This window comes from Camelus ferus, chromosome 12, assembly GCF_009834535.1.
Source record: "Camelus ferus isolate YT-003-E chromosome 12, BCGSAC_Cfer_1.0, whole genome shotgun sequence".
Lineage (NCBI taxonomy): Eukaryota > Metazoa > Chordata > Mammalia > Artiodactyla > Camelidae > Camelus > Camelus ferus.
Genome location: NC_045707.1, coordinates 39318210 through 39337689, shown reverse-complemented (window position 1 = coordinate 39337689; position 19480 = coordinate 39318210). Strand labels below are relative to the sequence as shown.

At 38.1% G+C, this 19480-nt stretch overlaps 1 protein-coding gene across 6 annotated transcripts; it reads right to left on the bottom strand.

Moving 5' to 3' along the window:
* Positions 1-1955: 1955 nt before the first annotated feature.
* On the bottom strand, positions 1956-18533 carry NFYB (nuclear transcription factor Y subunit beta). 6 transcript variants are annotated; one of them, XM_032493471.1, is made up of 8 exons: positions 18397-18533; positions 15739-15829; positions 9413-9506; positions 8006-8136; positions 5963-6160; positions 4587-4668; positions 3751-3830; positions 1956-3149 (listed from the first exon to the last, which is right to left on the bottom strand). In XM_032493471.1, exons 2-8 carry the CDS (start codon positions 15742-15744, stop codon positions 3117-3119), a joined length of 624 nt encoding a protein of 207 aa, XP_032349362.1. In that variant the 5' UTR covers positions 15745-15829; positions 18397-18533; the 3' UTR covers positions 1956-3116. The 6 variants fall into 6 exon arrangements, with proteins under 6 accessions (XP_032349362.1, XP_032349364.1, XP_014422337.2 ...); XM_032493473.1 differs by lacking the exon at positions 18397-18533 and adding an exon at positions 17552-18236; XM_014566851.2 differs by lacking the exon at positions 18397-18533 and adding an exon at positions 17583-18235.
* Between the last annotated feature and the right edge of the window lie 947 nt (positions 18534-19480).

Genomic DNA, 19480 nt, shown 5'->3' with positions numbered 1-19480 from the left:
TATTTTTTTTATTCCTTAGCACGCTATATGACTCAGTATGTTTAATATATAAATTGTCTAATGCAGGCAGACCAAAAATATACACTTAAAATAGACAAGTTTTGGTATAGATCTTACCCAGTATCACTTATTTGAGTAATGTATTTTATCACATAAAACAACAAATATTGTCTTGTTTTGGACTGCTGATAAAATAACCTTCCCTAAGAGGAAATACATTTTCAAAAAAACTCTTGCATTGCAAGATTTCATTCTTGGCAAATGGTAGAAACTATTTTTTTCATTTTTCATGCCTAACTGATACTGCTGTGAAATCCTTTTAGTGGGCCTTCGTGGAGTTAACTGGTATTCCTTTAACCCAGTAAGGCAATCTGGAAAACAGGCAAAAAGGCATGTTTTTGAAGAAAGGAAAATACTGCATTGATACTACCCTCTAAGAGGAAAAGAAATACAAATAGCTTAAAACGTCATCATACCCAAGTATATGACATTAGGAAGGTAGCAAAAAAATTCCCTCTGGACTAAAGCATCTCCGCTATAATGAGTTAGTGAGGGGATAGATAAAAGCTACTTAAGTCCCTTCTTCTATATATGACTTGGTAGTTACTGAAGCCCATTTCTCTCTTAGATACTCATAAAGCAACATGTACAAAATTATTTCTTAAAAAAAAAAAAACTCTTTAGGTTAATGTAGGAGCTTATATACTGAAGAGGTTCCAGGGAGGAAGAAAGTGTAACATTCAATTCCATGCAACTTAGCCAACACTGCCTCTCATGTGCATAAAAGGAGACTATGGATCTGACACATGCAGAATGCCAATGTTCTTTCCAAGTTTCAAGCTCATTTAACCCAAAGTTGACCTAATTTTACCTACTCTATAGTTTTAGTACTACCACTGGATTATTAAATTTAGAATTTTATCTTGACATATAATGATACAAAACTTTAAGTTCTCTAATTTCTTTTGTTGTTTGTTTGTGTTTTGGGGGGAGGGTAATTAGATTTATTTATTAAAAAAATTTTTTTAAACGGGGGTCCTGGGGATTGAAACCAGGACCTCATGCATGCTAAACATGCACTCTACACTCTACCACTGAGCTATACACCCCCCTAATTCCTTTTTTTTAATCTTGATTCTTAAATATAGCCCAATCTTTAAACTTTGGAGAAAGAATCTGATAACCAAAGACCAAGTGCTTTTATCAGTTATATAATGACATACTGCCTGGATCAAACGGAAGATATTTCAAAAATACATTTATATATGTATCAAAAGCCTTAAATTTTTGCTTATCTGTTAAACCAACAATTCTAAGAATCTATTTGAAGGAAACACTCATGAATGTACACAAGATTCAGTGAAGTGTTGTTTATAACTGTGAAAAGATGTATATAGTCAAAATGTCCAATAGAGGATTAAATAAATTATGTTTCAGCCATACAACAGAATAATAAACAAATAAAAATAGAAGACTGTATAATGACCTGGGAAAAATGTTCACAATATATTGTTAAGTGAAAAAAGCAGAATACAAAACAGTATGCAAGTATGAGCCCATTTTTATAAAAATATACATATTTAGCAAAGTAAAAGGACAAATGATATTTACCAAAATATTAACATTGGCTGTCGTAACATAGTAGGATGATGGTTGATTTTGCTTAACCACCCTTTTTTGCCTATTTGAATTTTCTGTGATGAAGATTATTTTTTAAATGGGAAGGTAGTGAGGGAGTTACTAACTTCAGATTATCCCAATTGTGTCCCCAAAAGTTCCTTCTGGCAAAGTAAATGTTTCTGTTCAGCCTATAGCTGGGAAATTGTTTCTCCCTCATAAATTTGAATGTCCTTCCAGGATGACATTCACTTAAGGTGCCTTTTAGGCAAACTATACAAGAGCAATTGTTGATTTAAAAAAACCCCAAATATTCACATTAATTACCACCAAAAAAAAAAGTGAGAAGATACAAATCCTCACTTTAAAAAAGGAACAACCCAAGTACATACTACTAAATTATACAGAGTTATGTTATCTAAGTTTAGTTTATTGCAAAGATCAAGACAGCACACTAGAAGTTGGCGGCTTCTCTTTCACACCATTCGGAGCACTCACTCTGCTCATTTCATTCACTCACCCATGCAGAAAAGGTCTGTGCACACACAATGATGTCTGACGTTTCTTGGTTCCCATAGTATAATAGGAAACTTGACATTTCAATTAGAAAGGTAAAATGAGGACCCTTACCACCAGACTATAAAATTCCTCTTCTGGAAGAGGATACTATATAGGTTTTGAAGATAAGCTTTGGGAAAACCATATACCAAATGAAAGGGGCACCATTTCAAGAGCACTAGAACTACATTAAACTTATTAATGAATTCCAACACTCAATAATTTAACTCAAAAACAAATCTAGTCTTAACAAAAGCTCCAATGAATTAAAACTATCTTAACAGGCATAATGAACAGTGTAAACACTGTTAATGGGCACCAAGTTGAATAGGGCAGACAATATTTGCTTCTGCATTCACACTTAATTTCTCAATTACATTTTTTTAAAAATGGTGTTGCTTAAACTATGAATGTTTTACAAAAAATTAATTTTAATAAATATGGCAAATGCTAAAAATCTAGCTAGGTTATCATGCAAGATATTATATAACCAAGACAAACTAAAATTTATAATAAAGGCAACTTGCATTCAAAATGAACTCTACCCTTATATTTTATTAAAAGGGCAAACATGAATTAACCCAGCTGCTTACTTGAATTACAAAAGTAACATGATTCAATATGAAAATAAGAAACTGTCTACAAATCTCTGACAGTAATAAATTGCAATATACAATGCATACAGGAGTCATACAGAGCAACAAACTCTTGTACAAAACAAAAATATTTTAATACCTTTAAAATCCAAATTTTTCTTTAAAATCATTCATGAAAAAGATTCTCAAGTCAGAATTAACACCTCAATTAGTCAAGCATTGGGAAGCTACATTACAGCTATTTAATGTACAAAGAGACATCTTTTCACCAGTCATTTCCTTCTAATGTCTCTGTTCTGGAATCATACACTTTTTCTACGCTCTCCATTCCATCATTTCTTCGGATCATGAAAACTGAATTTGTTGAACACCAGAAATCTAAGATTTGAAAGTTCAAATTGAGTAGAATTAAGGAAAAAATAGTTTAAAGCAATATATTATAGACATTCAAAGAATAAAAATAATAGACAATGAAAACCAAGTCTAGTTCCCAACCCAAATCTCCATTCACTCTACCTAAGGGAACTACTTTACTAACTTCTTGTGTATCTTTATAAAAATATTCTATGCAAATACAGTTGTCTCTTCAATATCCATGGGGGATTGGTTTAAAAATGCTCTGTGTATACCAAAATGTGCAGATGCTCAAGTCCCTTTGTTGGCCCTCTGTGTCCTCAGGTTCTGCATCCATCAATTCCACAGCTAAAGATTCAACTACAGATTGAAAACAGCACATGATCCGTTGTCGGCTGAATCCATGGGTGTGGAACCCAGGATACAAAGCACAGACTATATGAACATCTGTGTACATATTTTTAACTGTAAGAGAATACTGTACACAGTTATATTTTAAGAAAACAATTTTAACACCCTTCTTTATCAGATTCTTAATAATAACAGTTAACTACCTGTGATTTTTAAAGAAAAATCAATGAATATAATTTTTTTAAAGAATTTAAATACAAAGAAGGTACTTTACCTGTTGATATGATGTTGTGTAAACCATAACATTTTGTTGCTGACCATCTGCAGTTATTAAGCCAGCTGGTAACTGGTTAGCTAAAAGACAAAAAAAAAAAAAAAAAAAAAGTTAAAGCAGGAAAAGCATCTGCTTTCTTGGCCTAAACCTTAAGGTTGTGTCATTTTTTTCATTTTAAAAAAAGCTCCCTAAAAAGCACCTTTTTTTCCCTATAGCATTTTCTGATTTTCTGAATCTTCATTTCTCTAAAGTGTACTTTATAGTTATTGCCCATGTGCAGAAAAGATTGGATGGAATTTCTGATTCATAAGTAGACCTACACTATAAGGCTGGGCTGGGAGCAAGCCTTACATATCTAAGCAGCATATATTTTAAATATGAGAAATATATATACATATAAATTTTATAAGAAATACCACCATAGACCTTTTATTTCACCAATATGACTTAATTTTTAAGAAATCTTCAATTCAAATTTATTTAAATCCCAAGATTTTATATTATAAACAACAATTTTCAATATTTCTATCTTGTGTGAATCTTAAACCAAAAACTAGGACTACTGAAGTCAGTCTGAACTATTGGTAAAAGATTATAATCTGTGCAGAATTAAAATTTCTATGCTTATCCTTCACCGACTTCAAATATAAGGGCAGGAACTAGTAAGAGTTATTCAAAATAGTGCTATATCAAAACACTCAGTGCTTAAAAAAACAAAAACACAGTGCTACTATTCCAAAAGTTCCACTACTGACATATAGTATTAATCACTTCCAACAATCTACATGATGTGTAAGAACAATTCAGTTGTATACATGTAGCGTAACACTGCTTACTGAATGCCTCCTCCGTAAGCTCTTCACTTAGTCCATCCGTAGCTGTGACTGCTCCACCAATTCCTTTCTCTCCTTTCATAGCCTGGGGAAGGAAAATTAAAAAAGTAATCACTGGTATTCAGTAAAAAAAAAACTCCAATAACAGAAGACATGTTTCCTAAATGAGAATACTTATTTCCTAAAATTAGGAGCTCTTATTATTACAAAAGAAAGTACTTATTAACACTTCTGGTTAATAACACAGAAAGAGGCACTTCAAAATGCTAACTTTTTATATAAGTAGTCATCACAGGTTAGTAATGTTAATAATGACCTAGAAAATCTAAAATACTTATGAGTAAAAGTAAATTATTCTAATTCCACACAACATCAAAAAGAAAACAGAAGTCTACTTACAGATGTAGTCTGCAGAATACTATAATCAGCTATAAATCTACACGTGATCCAAGTTATCATTTAACTATATATACACATACATATGTATACACAAACATATACATATATACATTTAACTATATACATCAGCCAACTACGCAGTGCTGTAGTATCCAGTCTGTAGTTTAAAATTCCTAAATCAAAATTACAGTTTGGATCAAAGAACTACTAGTTTCTGTCTATGCTAAGGTTCTAACGATGCTGAAGATTTGGAAAAGTTCTGTAAAGAACTTACACATTCTCTTCCTACTTTAATCACTCTGTGCAGATATCACTAATTGAATGAGATTCCAACACTATTCCAACACTAAAGATATTATGAAAATATTTTGAAAGCAATGTGAATGTGACACCCAAATTGGAGTGTGGAAATAAGTATGCTGATCTCAACTCATTTTCACAAAATTCATACCACAGGCAAAGAAAAACCAAATAGGAAATGTAGAAAAATTCAATCAATAATAAGAATAGGACATAATTATAATTCCCTTTTCCTTATTTAAAAGGCCCCAAGCTTTGAGATGCTATCTCTTTAAATTAATAACAATAACAGCATGCGCTAACATTATCGAACACTCACTAAATGCCAAGCTAAGTGCTGTATGTGGGTTATTTTACTTAGTCCTCTCAATAACTGTGAGGTAGGTACTATTATATGCCTCACTTTACAGACCAGGAAACCAATGCCAAAAGTACTTAAATAATCTGCTCAGGGTCACAGAGTTCAGCATCCAGGTGGTCTGAATCCAGAATCCATGCTCTTAATCATTAACTATGCTGTCATGAGTAATTGAGAAAAAAGAAAGGACTTACTATTTAATATTTAAGCACAGTAATATAAGTGATTACATACTTCTGAGAAATGAGTAATACATTTAAAAAGTTAAAGTAAACAGAGTACCTCATTTTCTTAAAAGCATAATGGAAGACACTTTACTTACCTCTCTGAACTTCTGAAGGTATAACTTCAGAGGTTCTACATAACTGTCGAAGCCTAAGGTAGACATGGCAAAGAGAATATCTTCTCCATTGATTGTCTTCCGTTTCTCTTGATGGCATCTTTCACTTGCTTCAGATGTAATAAAGCTGATGAACTCACTTACACATTCTTGAACACATTCTTTGGCATCTTTTGCAATCTGAAGAGAAAAATCGTAAGTAAATCTGCAGGGAATATAACCATCACCTTCCTAACAACCTGCAAAAATAAAAGACTATTCAGAATAATAAATTTCAATTTATTACAGTTAACCTTTAATCTTTAATATATATGCTAATAACACAGACACAACATGTGCTATCAAAATTCCAACTCTCAGAGTCAGAGTAAAAACTCAAATATAAGTAAGAGAAGACCTGACAACTATTCACAGAAAACAGATAGACTTTAGGTGTAAAAGCAACCACTGGATGTCCCTACCACCCCAAAAGATAAAACTCTTACTAACCAAGTGCCCTAAGAAAATCAATCCTGTCATGTCTGGAGTGTACTGTGGGCTAGACTTAGGTACCACTTCTCTGCCCTGGCATTTCCCCCAAAGAGGACACCAGAAAATTTTTAAAAACAAACTACACACTGAATTCATGTAAAACTTACAAGGGAGTGACATTTTTATTAATGAAGATACAAAGTGTCAGGTACAGGTTTTGAGTTTACAAAAAAAAAAAAAAAAAAAAAAAGCCTACCAAAAGCAGCATACACCTGCCATCTCATTATAAAAACAATTCTCTTCCTAGGGTTCTAGGGTTTGAAAGTGAAATTCTAGTGGATTACATCATGCAATTCCAAAGCCACTTCTAACAGGAATGACAAAAATCCTTGCTGAAACCTACAGTGTTTCACCTCAAAGCCTATTTTACATCCTGGAGAAAAGTCACAAGAGTTGCATAAATGCAGTCAAGCAAGATGATATAAGGAGAGCTGTATTCATAACTAGATTTTCTAGCAGCTACACTAAAAAAAAACCAGGTGAAATTGTTTTTAATAATATAGTTTGCTTAACCTAATAAATCGAAAATATTATTTAAGCACAGAATCAATTTAAAAATTGAGATATCTTAAATACTGTCAATCAACTAACTATAAACTTCATTTTTTTTTTTTTAAATTGAGATTTTTTTTCCCCATACTAAGCCTTCAAATTCTGGGGTGTGTTTTACATTTACAGTACATTTTAATTCAGACTGGCCAGCATCTCAAGAGCTTGATATCCACATGTGGCTAGTGGCCACAGTACCAGGCAGCACAGGCCCGGCCCAGGAAGCAACATCAGCACTTGTGCTTCTTCCCTTAAAACATTAGGAGGACCTCTCAGGTGATATATTTTAATAATGTATTTCTTTGTAAGCTTTATTACTTTCCTAAGTATTTTCTGAGCTATAATAAAGTGAGAGAAAAGCTTATTATGCAATATAAAACAACATAAAGTATGGATTTTAGTTCAGACCAAGTGATAAGTAGAGTGACAATGAGTTCTTAAAACCTATTAATACTGTTTATACAGCTATCTCATAAGACAAAACTATTTTTAAAAATCATGCCAGCTGAATTTAAATGTACGTTAATATTTATAACTATATACAGTTTCCAAGTATAAGGATTTTAGGGAAAAATCCTCACTACATCCATATCAGGCTAACATGACCCAATTTTGCTACAACATTATGGAAGTTACAACTTCATATGCCCAAACCTGTCAGTTCTGACAATGCACCTATTTTTAAAGTAATTCTTAATTCTGTTTTATCTGCTTCCAGTAAGGTGGGGAGAGGGGAGCACTGGAGGACATGAGAGAACTGAAACTGGAACACTGCTCAGTAACTAGGTATGTAGAATGGGAATATCTATTTAGCTGAAAGGCTGAATGACTGAAATCAATAGCTAATTATTTTCATGAATTACATTTTCATGTAGTTTTACACCCCCCCGCTTCCCTATCCCCAAGGGAAAAAAAAAACCTAGTCAAATTTCTCCTCTGCATTACCTTTCCCGTTTGAGGTATGGCATTTTTCATTATCCTTGCAACATTTGCAATTGGAAGATATATATCTTGTTCTCTAAAACTTTCTTTTGAACCGTTTGTGTCTTCATGATCATTCATGCTGTCCTCAGTATCTAAAATAAAAATAGCAGTTTAAAGTTTCTCATAATTTGTACTTCAAGATAGAGAAGACTACCTGAAACAATCTAAGAATCATTCTGGTTTATTTCCTAGTCATTTTTAGAGGTTTGGATAGCTGTTTTCACAGTTTTCTTAGGGCCGTAACTAAACCTCTTAATTTCAAACCCACTGCCTAGAATACTTTTATTCTCAACTCTGCCTACTAAATCCTACTTACCCATTCTCCAAAAAGCTCAAATCCATCTCCATAGCACCTTCAGAATTGATCTCTCCTTTCACAAAATATCACAAGTGCTTCTTTGTGTGTTTTCTCTGACATACTTTATGATTCTTATTTCTCATTCCCCCTCTTAGATTTCTACTTGAGGCCAGGGATCAGCTTTGTGTCCTTCCTAGAACTTGGTATAGCACCTTCAACATAGAAGGTGCTCATAAATATCTGTTACATAACTTAGCTATAAGAGACTACACTGAACTATGGCTCCAGGCAAACTGCTAGATTAAGAGGCTGTATGTTTACCCAAAGCCAAGTTTATAAAGAATGGAAAAACTGGACTTGACCATTACTGACCCAGTAATAGTTTTTGAGCAAAGCTATAGCAGTAATCCAATGTTCTTCTGTAAGTAAACTTCTCACTCTTTATTAAATAAAAAGGTACTTAAGCTGACTCAATTTACACTTTCATATGCTTAAAATGATGTTATCAAAGTTAACTTCAGTACCTGTTTTAGGATGAATAATCACCCACCACCCAGCTGCCTTCTACAAAAATGTATCTTACAGTTTTTTAATCTTACACATCATAATGCCACAAAGTAAATTATTTCTGATAGGTCAATATAATACTGACATTCTAGTACCTGACATAGTTCAAACTCAATAATGAATAAAAAACAAAAATAAGTCTATTCATAATACTAGAAACATAACAGCTGGCCACCTACCCTCTAAAAACTATTCAATTTACTGTATCAATTGAATTAGAATTTGCTATATTTAATGCTTAAATAGGAAATTAGTAACAAAAAATTTTTTAAAGTGTACCAGCTTTAAAAAGGCATACTTTTAAAGAATTCTTTTCTAGAACCCATCATTCTTTTGAAAACTACTTTTAATAAAAAATAGCACAGTATACCTTTTTAGACTATCACTGAACTGTGACACAAGATCACTAATTTTACTGTAAAGACAAAAGTAACCTAAAACATCACATCAATAACATTTCTAATTTGTTTCTACTTGTGAATTTTTTTCTGTGGCTTTCTTACCATCATGAGGCTGTATAACGTAATGACTTCCTCCAATATAGTCTGCAGAAATTCCTAGTTGAGAAGCATCTGTTGTAGAGCTGTCACCATCCATCTGTGAGGAAAAAAGGTTTTCAATACTCTTCAGTTAAACTTGTCTAAAAATTATATAATAGAGTCAATGCTCATAAACTGTCCTAGGATGGATCAATTACATTTTTCATAGCCTTAAGCTTACTAAAAGAAAACATGTATATTTCCTGATTTGGAAACCTTTTGATAACTTGCCAGTGATTCAGGAGTCTCCTATCCACCCTCCATAAGTGATAAGCCTAAGACCAACAGGGAAACAAAACAAGGAAATGAATCTAAAACACACAGCTCTATCTTTTCAATTGCATAATCCTCAAATATCATAGAGGTACCCTGACTTACAACCTAATTTATCCCTGGAATCACAAGTAAAGCCAAAATCAGCTTAGTAGTCCCCTGGAAGTCACCTATATCTACCACCTTCAGCTCTCCTGCTAAAACCTGATATTCCTATGCAAACTCCTTTGCTCTTGCTGCAAACTTTCTTTACTGTCTCACAGAAGTTCCACAATAGACAATGTTTTGGTACAAACTGTTGTTTGGTATAAGAAGCATATGGATTCCTTGCACAGTTCTGTACCCATGCAACCGAAAAGTACACCCACATTTTGCACAAGCTCATCAACTCTTCCCCCCTCTCTCAAACTTTTGAGTCTTTAAAGGAAAAAGAAAAGGAGGGGTCAGGGAGATTAGAGATCTGCATATAAAGATAGGAAAATGAAAACCACACACAAAAAAAGATAGGAATATGATAACCACAAAAATGACCATCTTAAAAGAAGTCTGCTTAATTTTGCTCAGAGGTAAATGAATTCTAAGAGGGAAAATCTGGGGGAAAAGAAAATTGAACCATCAGCCCTGAACTGTCTCTATTTCATTTTACCAACATGGCAAATCCTGGAAGTCTTTCTGTTTTGCAAATAATACTATTCAAAACAATAAGGGACTGACTATTTGTGGATGGAAAAATTCTGAATGCATTACCTGGATAAAAAGTATAGCAAAAATTAAGTGCAATTTTTACATGCTTTCAGGCCAAGTCAAAAAGAGACACTTGATCCTAAATGTTTATCAAGGCCTAGGACACAGCACAAACAATGTTATTAATTGCAATATTTGAATCCTTATGTAACACGTCTTCTTCTCCATCTCTGTTGGTTTAATCTAATACTAAAATACCAAGCTAACGTCCAAGTCTTCAATAATAACGGCGTTTCTTTGATGCATCTATTGACTGTGTTATCAAACTGTAAATAAAGCTACATTTCCATAATTTATATAGCTGTTTTAAAGGAGCAGAGAATAGAATTCATCTACCTTTAATAATCTGTGAAAGTACAGGGTACCTATTTATTGATGCTTTTTAGTAGCCTCTAAGGGGAGGTAAACAACTGTCTGTGAGTTCTGATTTTGACTCTCCTATTGATTCCAGAAAACAAATGTCCCTACTGGTCAAAAGTTATTTCTATATAAAATGGAAATAACAATTTTGCCTTTCCCATCTTAAACAGCTAATATATAAATAAGTATGAAATATTACCCAAATATAAAATGCTATTTTGATCCTAAAATGCTAAAAAGATACCAGTAGAGTAGTCTTTAATAGATATGATGATGGATTTATTAGCCATGAAAGAGAGCTCAATTAGGATGGTTGTGAATTGATCAGTTTTCAGAATGCCCTAGGGGAGATGAAGATGCAGGAGACAGGACTGAGGTGGTTGTCTGAGAGCCTACATCTGGAAACAAATCTAATTTGTTTTTTTGGGAAGGGGAGAGGGGTCAGTAACAAATCCTTTGCTATGTCTACAGGATAGCCTGAGTCTTTTTTAAATTAGCTGATGAGCAGGACACTGTTTAAATAACCATGATCTGAGAGATTAATCAATTTACAAATACAACATAAAAAAGTATTAAAGGCAAATGATTTAAATCACATTATCCTGTCATGCACTGGAATTAGCAGCAAGATTATCATTGGGATTAATAGCATTAATCTCTAAACTTCAGTCTTCTAAAAAATATTTCTGAAAGTATTTCCTAGAGTTGTCAGAATTAAATAAAGAATAGAAACCTGCTAAGGACAATGTTTGGCACACAGTGTACTCAGGAGATGTCAGAGATCTTGTCCTCTCTCCTTTGAAAATAAGCCGCACATCATCTGCTTAGCTGTATGTGTCTTTGGTGCTCTGCAAGTTTTAGCTTTTTTGTCATCTCATTGCACTTTGTCTTCCTCTCCTTTACCTTTCTACCATTAAACTCCTGCCGCATACTTCAATCCCAGTGTTCCTCCATCCTCCAGAACTCTTTCTGATTTATGCAACTCTGCAAACCAAATATTAATGTTCCCATCTTTGAATCCCCAAGGCTCTTAGAATCCTCCATTCAACAAATTAGCCTCATCTTTGATGCTTACAACATGCTAGCTACTCTCCTATATATATAACGATGGGGAAAAACTTGCTAGAGCTATCCCAAAGGTTTTTTTCTAGGTCTAAAACTTATATAAAAATTTACAAAGTAGATTATAGATTGTAACTAAGCCAGTCAATAAATATTTACCAATATTTGCACTTAGTAAGCACTCACTATTTATCAGGTCCGTGCTATGTGCTGACAGCATCACAGGTCAACAACAAAGACAAGGTCTCTGTCCTCATCTTGCAGAGAAGACAAATGTTACGTAAAATGGGGACAGGCGAAAGGGGTGGTGAGCACAGCCTTAGTATTTCCAGGGCACAGGCTCTGGAATCAGATCACCTGGTTTGAATTCCCTGCTACTTACTGGCAACCGAGATGAAACTAGGACTTACCATGTTAAGACATAGCGTAGTACAACAGGAGTACTCACTAAATGTTATATATAGCTATTAAATAATTACAAATAATTAGTTGCTAGTGCTAAGGAAAACAAAGATGTTTTGTTACAGGCTTTAGGAGTTTATCCCGTAAAGGACTCACTAGTCTAAAGAGTCAAGGGAAGGCTATCTTAAGGAAATGACATGTAAGCTGAGACTTGAAAGATGAATAGCAATCAGGCAAAGAAAGAGGGGAAAGAATGTCCCTGGCAAAGGAAACAGAAATAGTCCTGGTGGATTGGAATGAGCTAAGTAGAGGGCCGGATGAAGAAGTACCTTGTGGACAAGAGTAAATAAAAGAAGAGTTTTAGCAGAAGAGTGCAAATCAGATTTCTTTTTTAAAAGATCACTTTGGCTGACAATCCAGTGCAGGATATGAACTGGAGGGGAGCAAGAAGGGGGGCAAAAGGCCAATAAGGACCATAATGCTGCATTTAGGGCATGTGTTCAGGCCAGATGATGAACATTCCCAGTATCTGGTCCAGAACAACAGCACTAGAGATCAGGAGAAGCAGAGAGACTACAGAGCTTTTTCACTGGTAAAATCAACAGACTTGGTGACTGACTCAACAGGAGCTAGAGGAAGAACCAAGGATAACACTGGGATTCTTACAGCTGGGCAGACAGATGGCTCTCCCCAGAGAATACAAACGGGAACAGGAGTGTTGAGCGATGCAAAGAGCCTAGATGAAGTTGGTGACCAGGAATGTTTAGTGGGACCAATATGTCCAGTTGTGATACTTACAAGGCCTGATATAAGAACAGAGAAGCTTAAGTGCTGGATTCCATCCAGACAACAAAGAGGGAAGAGCACATAGGATAATGATGGGAATGGGTAAAATGATGAATCATTAGCTCCAAGGGAACTGATAAATATGGACAGAGTAGTTAAATCCCATTAATTTTTTGACTTTTCTAATTATTTAAACTAATAATACTGTTTTCTAAAATATTATGTGAAGTAAATGGTCAGCTGACTAAGCTAATAAATTTCACTCTAACTTTTTTGATGTAGCAATATTTTAACTATACTTGTTTGTATAGTTTTAACAAAAACAATTTGTTGCACAAACCCAGTAAATAGTGACCCCTTTAATATGTTTAGCATTTATTGAACACTTTCTAAATATCTCATGCAATGCTCATGACCCCACGAAGCAGGTGAGAAAATTGAGGTTATATGAGGCTAATGATTTGCCAAAGGTGGCACACTAAATGGGACTGAAGTCCAGAGTCTCAGATCCAAGTACTTTACAGTGTTTGTTCCTGACAGTTTTTCAAATAGTCCTTAAGCGTAAATCTGTAATTTTTCCCCTCTAAATTCTGAATCTACTGATTGTATATTGAAAACATAAGGACAGTATTTGCGAAATGGTAAGAAATGCACCTGATTTCAGGTTAGTCTTACCAGAAGGCTTGACTAGGAGCACTGGCTTAGGACAGACTACCTGGGTTTGAAGTTTGGCTCCGACGTCTAGCTGTGTATCTTCACTTACCATCCTTTCTGTGTTTCAACTTGCCCATTTTTAAAATGAAGTTGCTATGAGAAGTGAAGTTGTGTAAGAAGCACTTAGCACGTGCATGATACACAGTAAGAACTCAGCAAATTTAACCTAGTATTATCACTGTCCCTTCAAATACAATTCTCATTATTCTTCCCAGGTGTAAAGTGTCCTCTCTCACAAAACCCCTTTCACCTGTTCTCTCGAGCAATTCCTTTTTATCTCTCTTTGAAGATAAGAAATAATACAAAGATTCCTTTTTATCTCTCTTTTAAGATAAGAAATAATACAAAGATTCCTCATCTGTAATACCAGCTTCTTCATTCTTCCTTAAACATGCTTAGTCTCCCTAATTAAACACACTTTAGTGCATACAGACATATAAAACCTTAGGTCTGCTCCACACCCTGTCTGGTTATCATTCTCACCCTGACAGTCCTTACATACCTCTTCATTTCCTATGTAGACTCCAAAACATATGCTCCCACCCCAACATGATACTGAAACTGCTCTCAAAATTTGCCAATGATCTTGCCTTCATCCTACTTGACTGTTCTTTGTAGTGCTGGCCACTGCTGACTCCACAGTGATGCCTGGAATTCTTTTCTTCCTGGTTTCCAAAGCAATATTCTTTCCTTCCCACTTCCTAACTGTTAGTTTTATCCAACAATCATTTTCTTTCTTTCTTCCCTTTACTTTCTTAATAAAATCATTAAATGTCACTTCTATGCTCATAAATCCTACATCTACAGCCCTATCTTGACTGCCACTCAAGCAAGTGATGCCTGTAAAATATGTCTGCTATGCCACCACTGCAAACTTAAGTTACTGGAAAATGAAATTCACTTTCTCCATCCCCTGCAAGGAGGCAATGGATAAGAGCTCCTTTTGAACTACTGCAATTCTATTAAGAATAATGCCATCTCTGAACTCTTCCTGGCTAATTATACCAGTGTCATCTTAAGTTCCCCCCCTCCTCCAAGTTCTACCTAATCTATAACCTGTTTTAAAACGTTTTCCGGATATGCCCTTCCTTTTCTATCTCCACTGGATTAATACCCAACCCACCTGGGTACATATTGTTTTAAGACTAAACTCGCTGAAACATTGTTTCTATAGCTCTTGAACCTATAATGGTTCTAAAAGTCTTCCCATCAGATCCAAACCTAGTTTTCATGGCTTTACATGAGTAGTCCCCCTATTTAACCTAAATAAACTGGTTTCCAACTCTTATCTTCAAGGCTGATTTAAAAAAAAAAGGAAAAAAAACTTTTGCTTTATTTAGGGGTCACCAGGTACAGTTCTTTTGTTTTAGGAGTCAGGCAATCATGTCTCAAAGAAGTCGTGACATGCGTGACATCACAGATAGAGTAGCAGATTCAGAACCAAGTATCCAGACAGGCCAAGTGGCATCTCTTCACTAGATTATCCTATGAAATCCCCACCTAGACCATGCAGATCTACTTCTCAACCACTAAACATAAGTCACACACTCCTGCCTTCAGCTTTTGCTTTTGGTGATACCCTCCACCTATCCAACCTTATACACCCTTCAAGGACTTAGTTCAAGCCCTATGGCTCCCTCCATAACATTCCCAACTACCCAGGCCAACCCCATCTCTCTTCTTTTCACTTGTGTTACCCTTAGAACCAGCATTTTCCACACATAACTCTCCTCTAAGTATCCAATTTGACTAAAGCCCTACCAGCTCAACAGACAGCCTCTTGAGAGCTGGGACAACACTCAGGGGCCCCGAGGAAACACTTAATACATGCAAGTCACTAAAAAGAGGGAATCTCCAATCAGGAAGCTCCAATATAAATCAGTTATAATTTTGTTTCCCACTAATTACTGTTCAAGCCTGATTAACAACCCAGGGTAAAACATACTTACTGTCATGAAATACTGTGTGAACCGTGTTGTCAGTGGGACTCAAGAACACCTGTCTAAGAAGGGGTCTAATCCTTCCTTGCCCAATTTCAACCTAGAAGACAAACATCTATTAGTAGCCAAAAAGCAAAGCCTATAGGCTTTCTTCCTAGCAAGATTTAAAAAAGCATGAATAATTTTACCTACACTATTTTTATTTAATGGAGTACATGGTTACAAAATGGTGCAAAAAGCAAGCACCCAATAAATGCTGAATTGGAAGACATATTTTGGAGAACTTACAAAAAAGTTAATGCCATCGGGGGGAGGTACTGCTTTTCCAACATAACCCTATATTTAGTCATGTTCATCATAAATATTCATCACAACACATCAAATTATGTAAAATGCAAGAGACCAAAAATTACATATCTAAACTATTTAAAATATCAACACCAAGACACAAGCACCCCACTTACCAACTTAATTTTTTGGTGATGGTTTCCTTAATGTTTTAGAGTGAGATTTAGGGTCCAAAAGCTCAAAAGGGGAGACAAATGTATTTCAGAATACACTGTTTTTAAATTAAATATCTCAGATTGTAGTGGGAAGAAGATACATGTGGTCCAGAGAACATCCAGAGAACACCACCACAATCATGTAAGACCTGTATTTATCATTTTAAAGCACCACCATTTTGGACTAAAACGGCATCTCAATAGCACTTCATTCTCACTATAAGGCATAAACAGCTGAATAAATTGGCATCAGTTACAATGGTACAATTTCCATTTCTCATTTGCTCTTTTCCTTTTTTTCAAGTGAAACAAGGGGGGAGTAAAAACGTTATCTTTTCAGTGTTAATTTTTAAAAGAAAAATTACTGATATGCATTCAAGGATGAAGCCTAGTGAACAGCTGAAAAAACTGTAACCACTGAATTGAATTTTTAAATGCCATTACAAGGGTCCAGCCGGCAAAGACTGGCTGACATTGTCTACTGTGCTATAATCTTAAAAGCAATTTCTAATTTCATTCCAAATATTGTCATCTTTCTAACCCCAAAGCTGCCCAGAAAATTCCTTCCTTGTAGCTATAACTGTTATTTTCTAAAGGGTGTCTCTGGGGAAAAAAATCCTCAGAACCCTTAAAATATAGGAACTATATATATTTATGTATTTTTGCTGGGGGGGGGGGGCGGCGGGGAGTGCCACACTTCACAATCATTCACCCAAGTAGTTGAGTCAGTATGTATTTAGATTCTATATATTAAAGAAAAACACTATCACCTCATATGGCATGTATTTTCTTAAAGGCAGGTTATGATATATGTGAAAACTCAAGGGAATGCATACATCTGTTTAATGTTTAAAGAAATGCAAATTTGTATCCAAGAAAAGCAGCAGACCCTTCCTCCACCCTCCATTCTTTGGCATCCACAACCAGAGTTTTGCATCAATATAATCCTTAAATTAAACTACAGGAGCAGCGCAAGGAGGGAACAATTGCCTTTTAAGGAATTTTGGCTAAACTTTCAATACTTTACAGATAGAACCCCTATTTGTTAATGCCACTTATATTGATCAGTTTACCTCATCACTTTATGTTGTTGATTAGTTTCCATATAAGAGCCGAAACTAACCCTATGAACTGTGGAATCCATGCAGGTTTGTGGGATGCTATTTTTTAAGGTCATACGCTACCTAACCTTGCTTAAATCTTGTTAGAGTACTTCGGGCAAGAACACGACTTGTGGGTGCTCTGTAATTCTTTGTTCTCCGAGACTACTACTCCTAAAGCCCGGTATATCTTCCCCGCCTCCCACCGAAGATTAAAACCTTAGTCTAATCCAGACGGCTTCCTTCCCACCTTCAGGGCAAGTCCAGGGACCGCAAGCCGCCAGATGGCTGCATTCTTTTCGTGTAAACCAGACTGCGGGGAAACCAAATCCATTCCTTCCTCCCGGGGACCTCGCTTCCTCCCCATGAAGGTGCGCGGGCTGGACCCGGCCCCACAGACCGCCGGGCCGACCTGTCAGTCTCGCCCGTGCGGCGCGGACGCCCCTGGCGCGCATCCCCCCGACTCGCCCGGCCCAGGCCCCTGGGCCTGCGCCCAACGCCCGCCGCCCGCACGCCGCGCGGCACCCGGGGTGCCGGGGCAGACAAAGCGTTCTGGCCCCGCCATGCCCCCGCGGGCGGGCGGAAGGGGGGCGCTCCCCGGGGACCCCCGCGCCGCGACCAGGCCGGGGGACAGGATCCGGGCCGGGGGTCCGGGCGGCGTCCCCCCGCCTGGCTCTCCGCACAAAATGGAGCCGGCCGGGGTGCCGCCGAGAGAGGAGCCCGACGGTGCCCCGGCGCCCCCTCCTCGGCCTAGGGCCCGGAGCTCGGCGGTGGCGGGCAGGAGGCGGCCTGGCCCGCGTCCCGCCGCTCCTCGGCCCGACGCACAAAGAGCCGCGCCGCGGCCCCGCGCCCGCTCCCCGGCCGGGCCCGCAGCGGGAGCGGCCTCGCAAGCGCCAGCGCGGCCCCGGCCCCGGCCCGGGCGGGAGGGCGGGCGGGAGGGAGGCAAGTGCCCCCGGCCGCGGCGGCGTTGGCGGCGGGGACGGCGCCGGGAGGAGACGGACATTTCATTCGAGCTAAAGTGGAGTCGGTTTAGGAGCGATCATTGGCCGAAGCGAGACACAAACCTCCAATGCAGCCCTGGTTGGCTCCCGTCTCCAATCGGCTGTTTGGTTGGACAGAAAATGGCTGCGAAGGAACCAGTCCCAGCGCGGAGCTCCGCTTCCAGGACTCAGCCTCCCCTCCCTCCGCCGCAGGCCGCTTCCCTCGGCGCGACACCCTCCCTCCGCGCCTCCCGCGCGCCCGCCCGGCCCCGCCCCGCCCCGGCCCCAGCCACGCCCCAGGCCACGCCCGGTGCGCCGAGCGGCCGCAGCTGCGCGCGCCTGCAGAGCGGGCTGCGGTGGGCGCCGGGCAGTCTTTGCGCCGCGGCAGGAGCGGGCCGGCGGCCTCCTTGCTCTGCAGGGGCTTCGTGCTGCCGGGCCCCGGGCGTGATGCTGCTAAGGTCAGTGAGGGCTTGCGTCCCGAGGTGTTTTTCCCGGGCCTTTCGAAGCGTAGTTACTCAGCCCTCCCTCTCTTTTCAATTCCTTCCTCCCCTTCCACGTGAAAGTGCCTCACCCGCCTGTGTGCAGCCTTCCTGCGCCTCGATTTTTAAGAAGGGGAAACCAAGGGCAGAAGCCGCCGGCCAGGGCGACACCCGAGCTACAGGTTGATTTGAACGACGGTTGCCACCTGGAACGCTTTCAGTACCTCGTGTTTGCCTTGTGTCCCTGTTGACGTTGCCACATGCACAAAGCTCCCTCTCACTCGATCACTGAAGTCGGCTGTTCGTTTTTCACATTTCACCTACAGATAAATCCTCTCTTCAGGTTTAACAAGCTGGTCAGTCTAGCCAGCCTTCACCCCAGCTTAAAATGTTGCATATCCTGTCCCCCACCCCCATAATATTTGCAACAAGATACGTGTCTTTTCCCAACTAGATGACATTTGGGCTGCAAGAATCCATGGCCCGTTCTTGCCTCAGTGCAGCCAAGCTCCCTCGCTGTTTTGCCTGACTGCAGGCTGGATCAGACTTCTCTCGGCTGTGACCATCACAAACGGGCGGTGAGCCAGGCATCACTCACGGCAAAGAGGGCAGGATTTTTGCAGCCGGAGCCGGGAATCGGGTTTCTTTTACTTTCACTAAACAAGTGGCCCGGTGCCACATTAAACTTT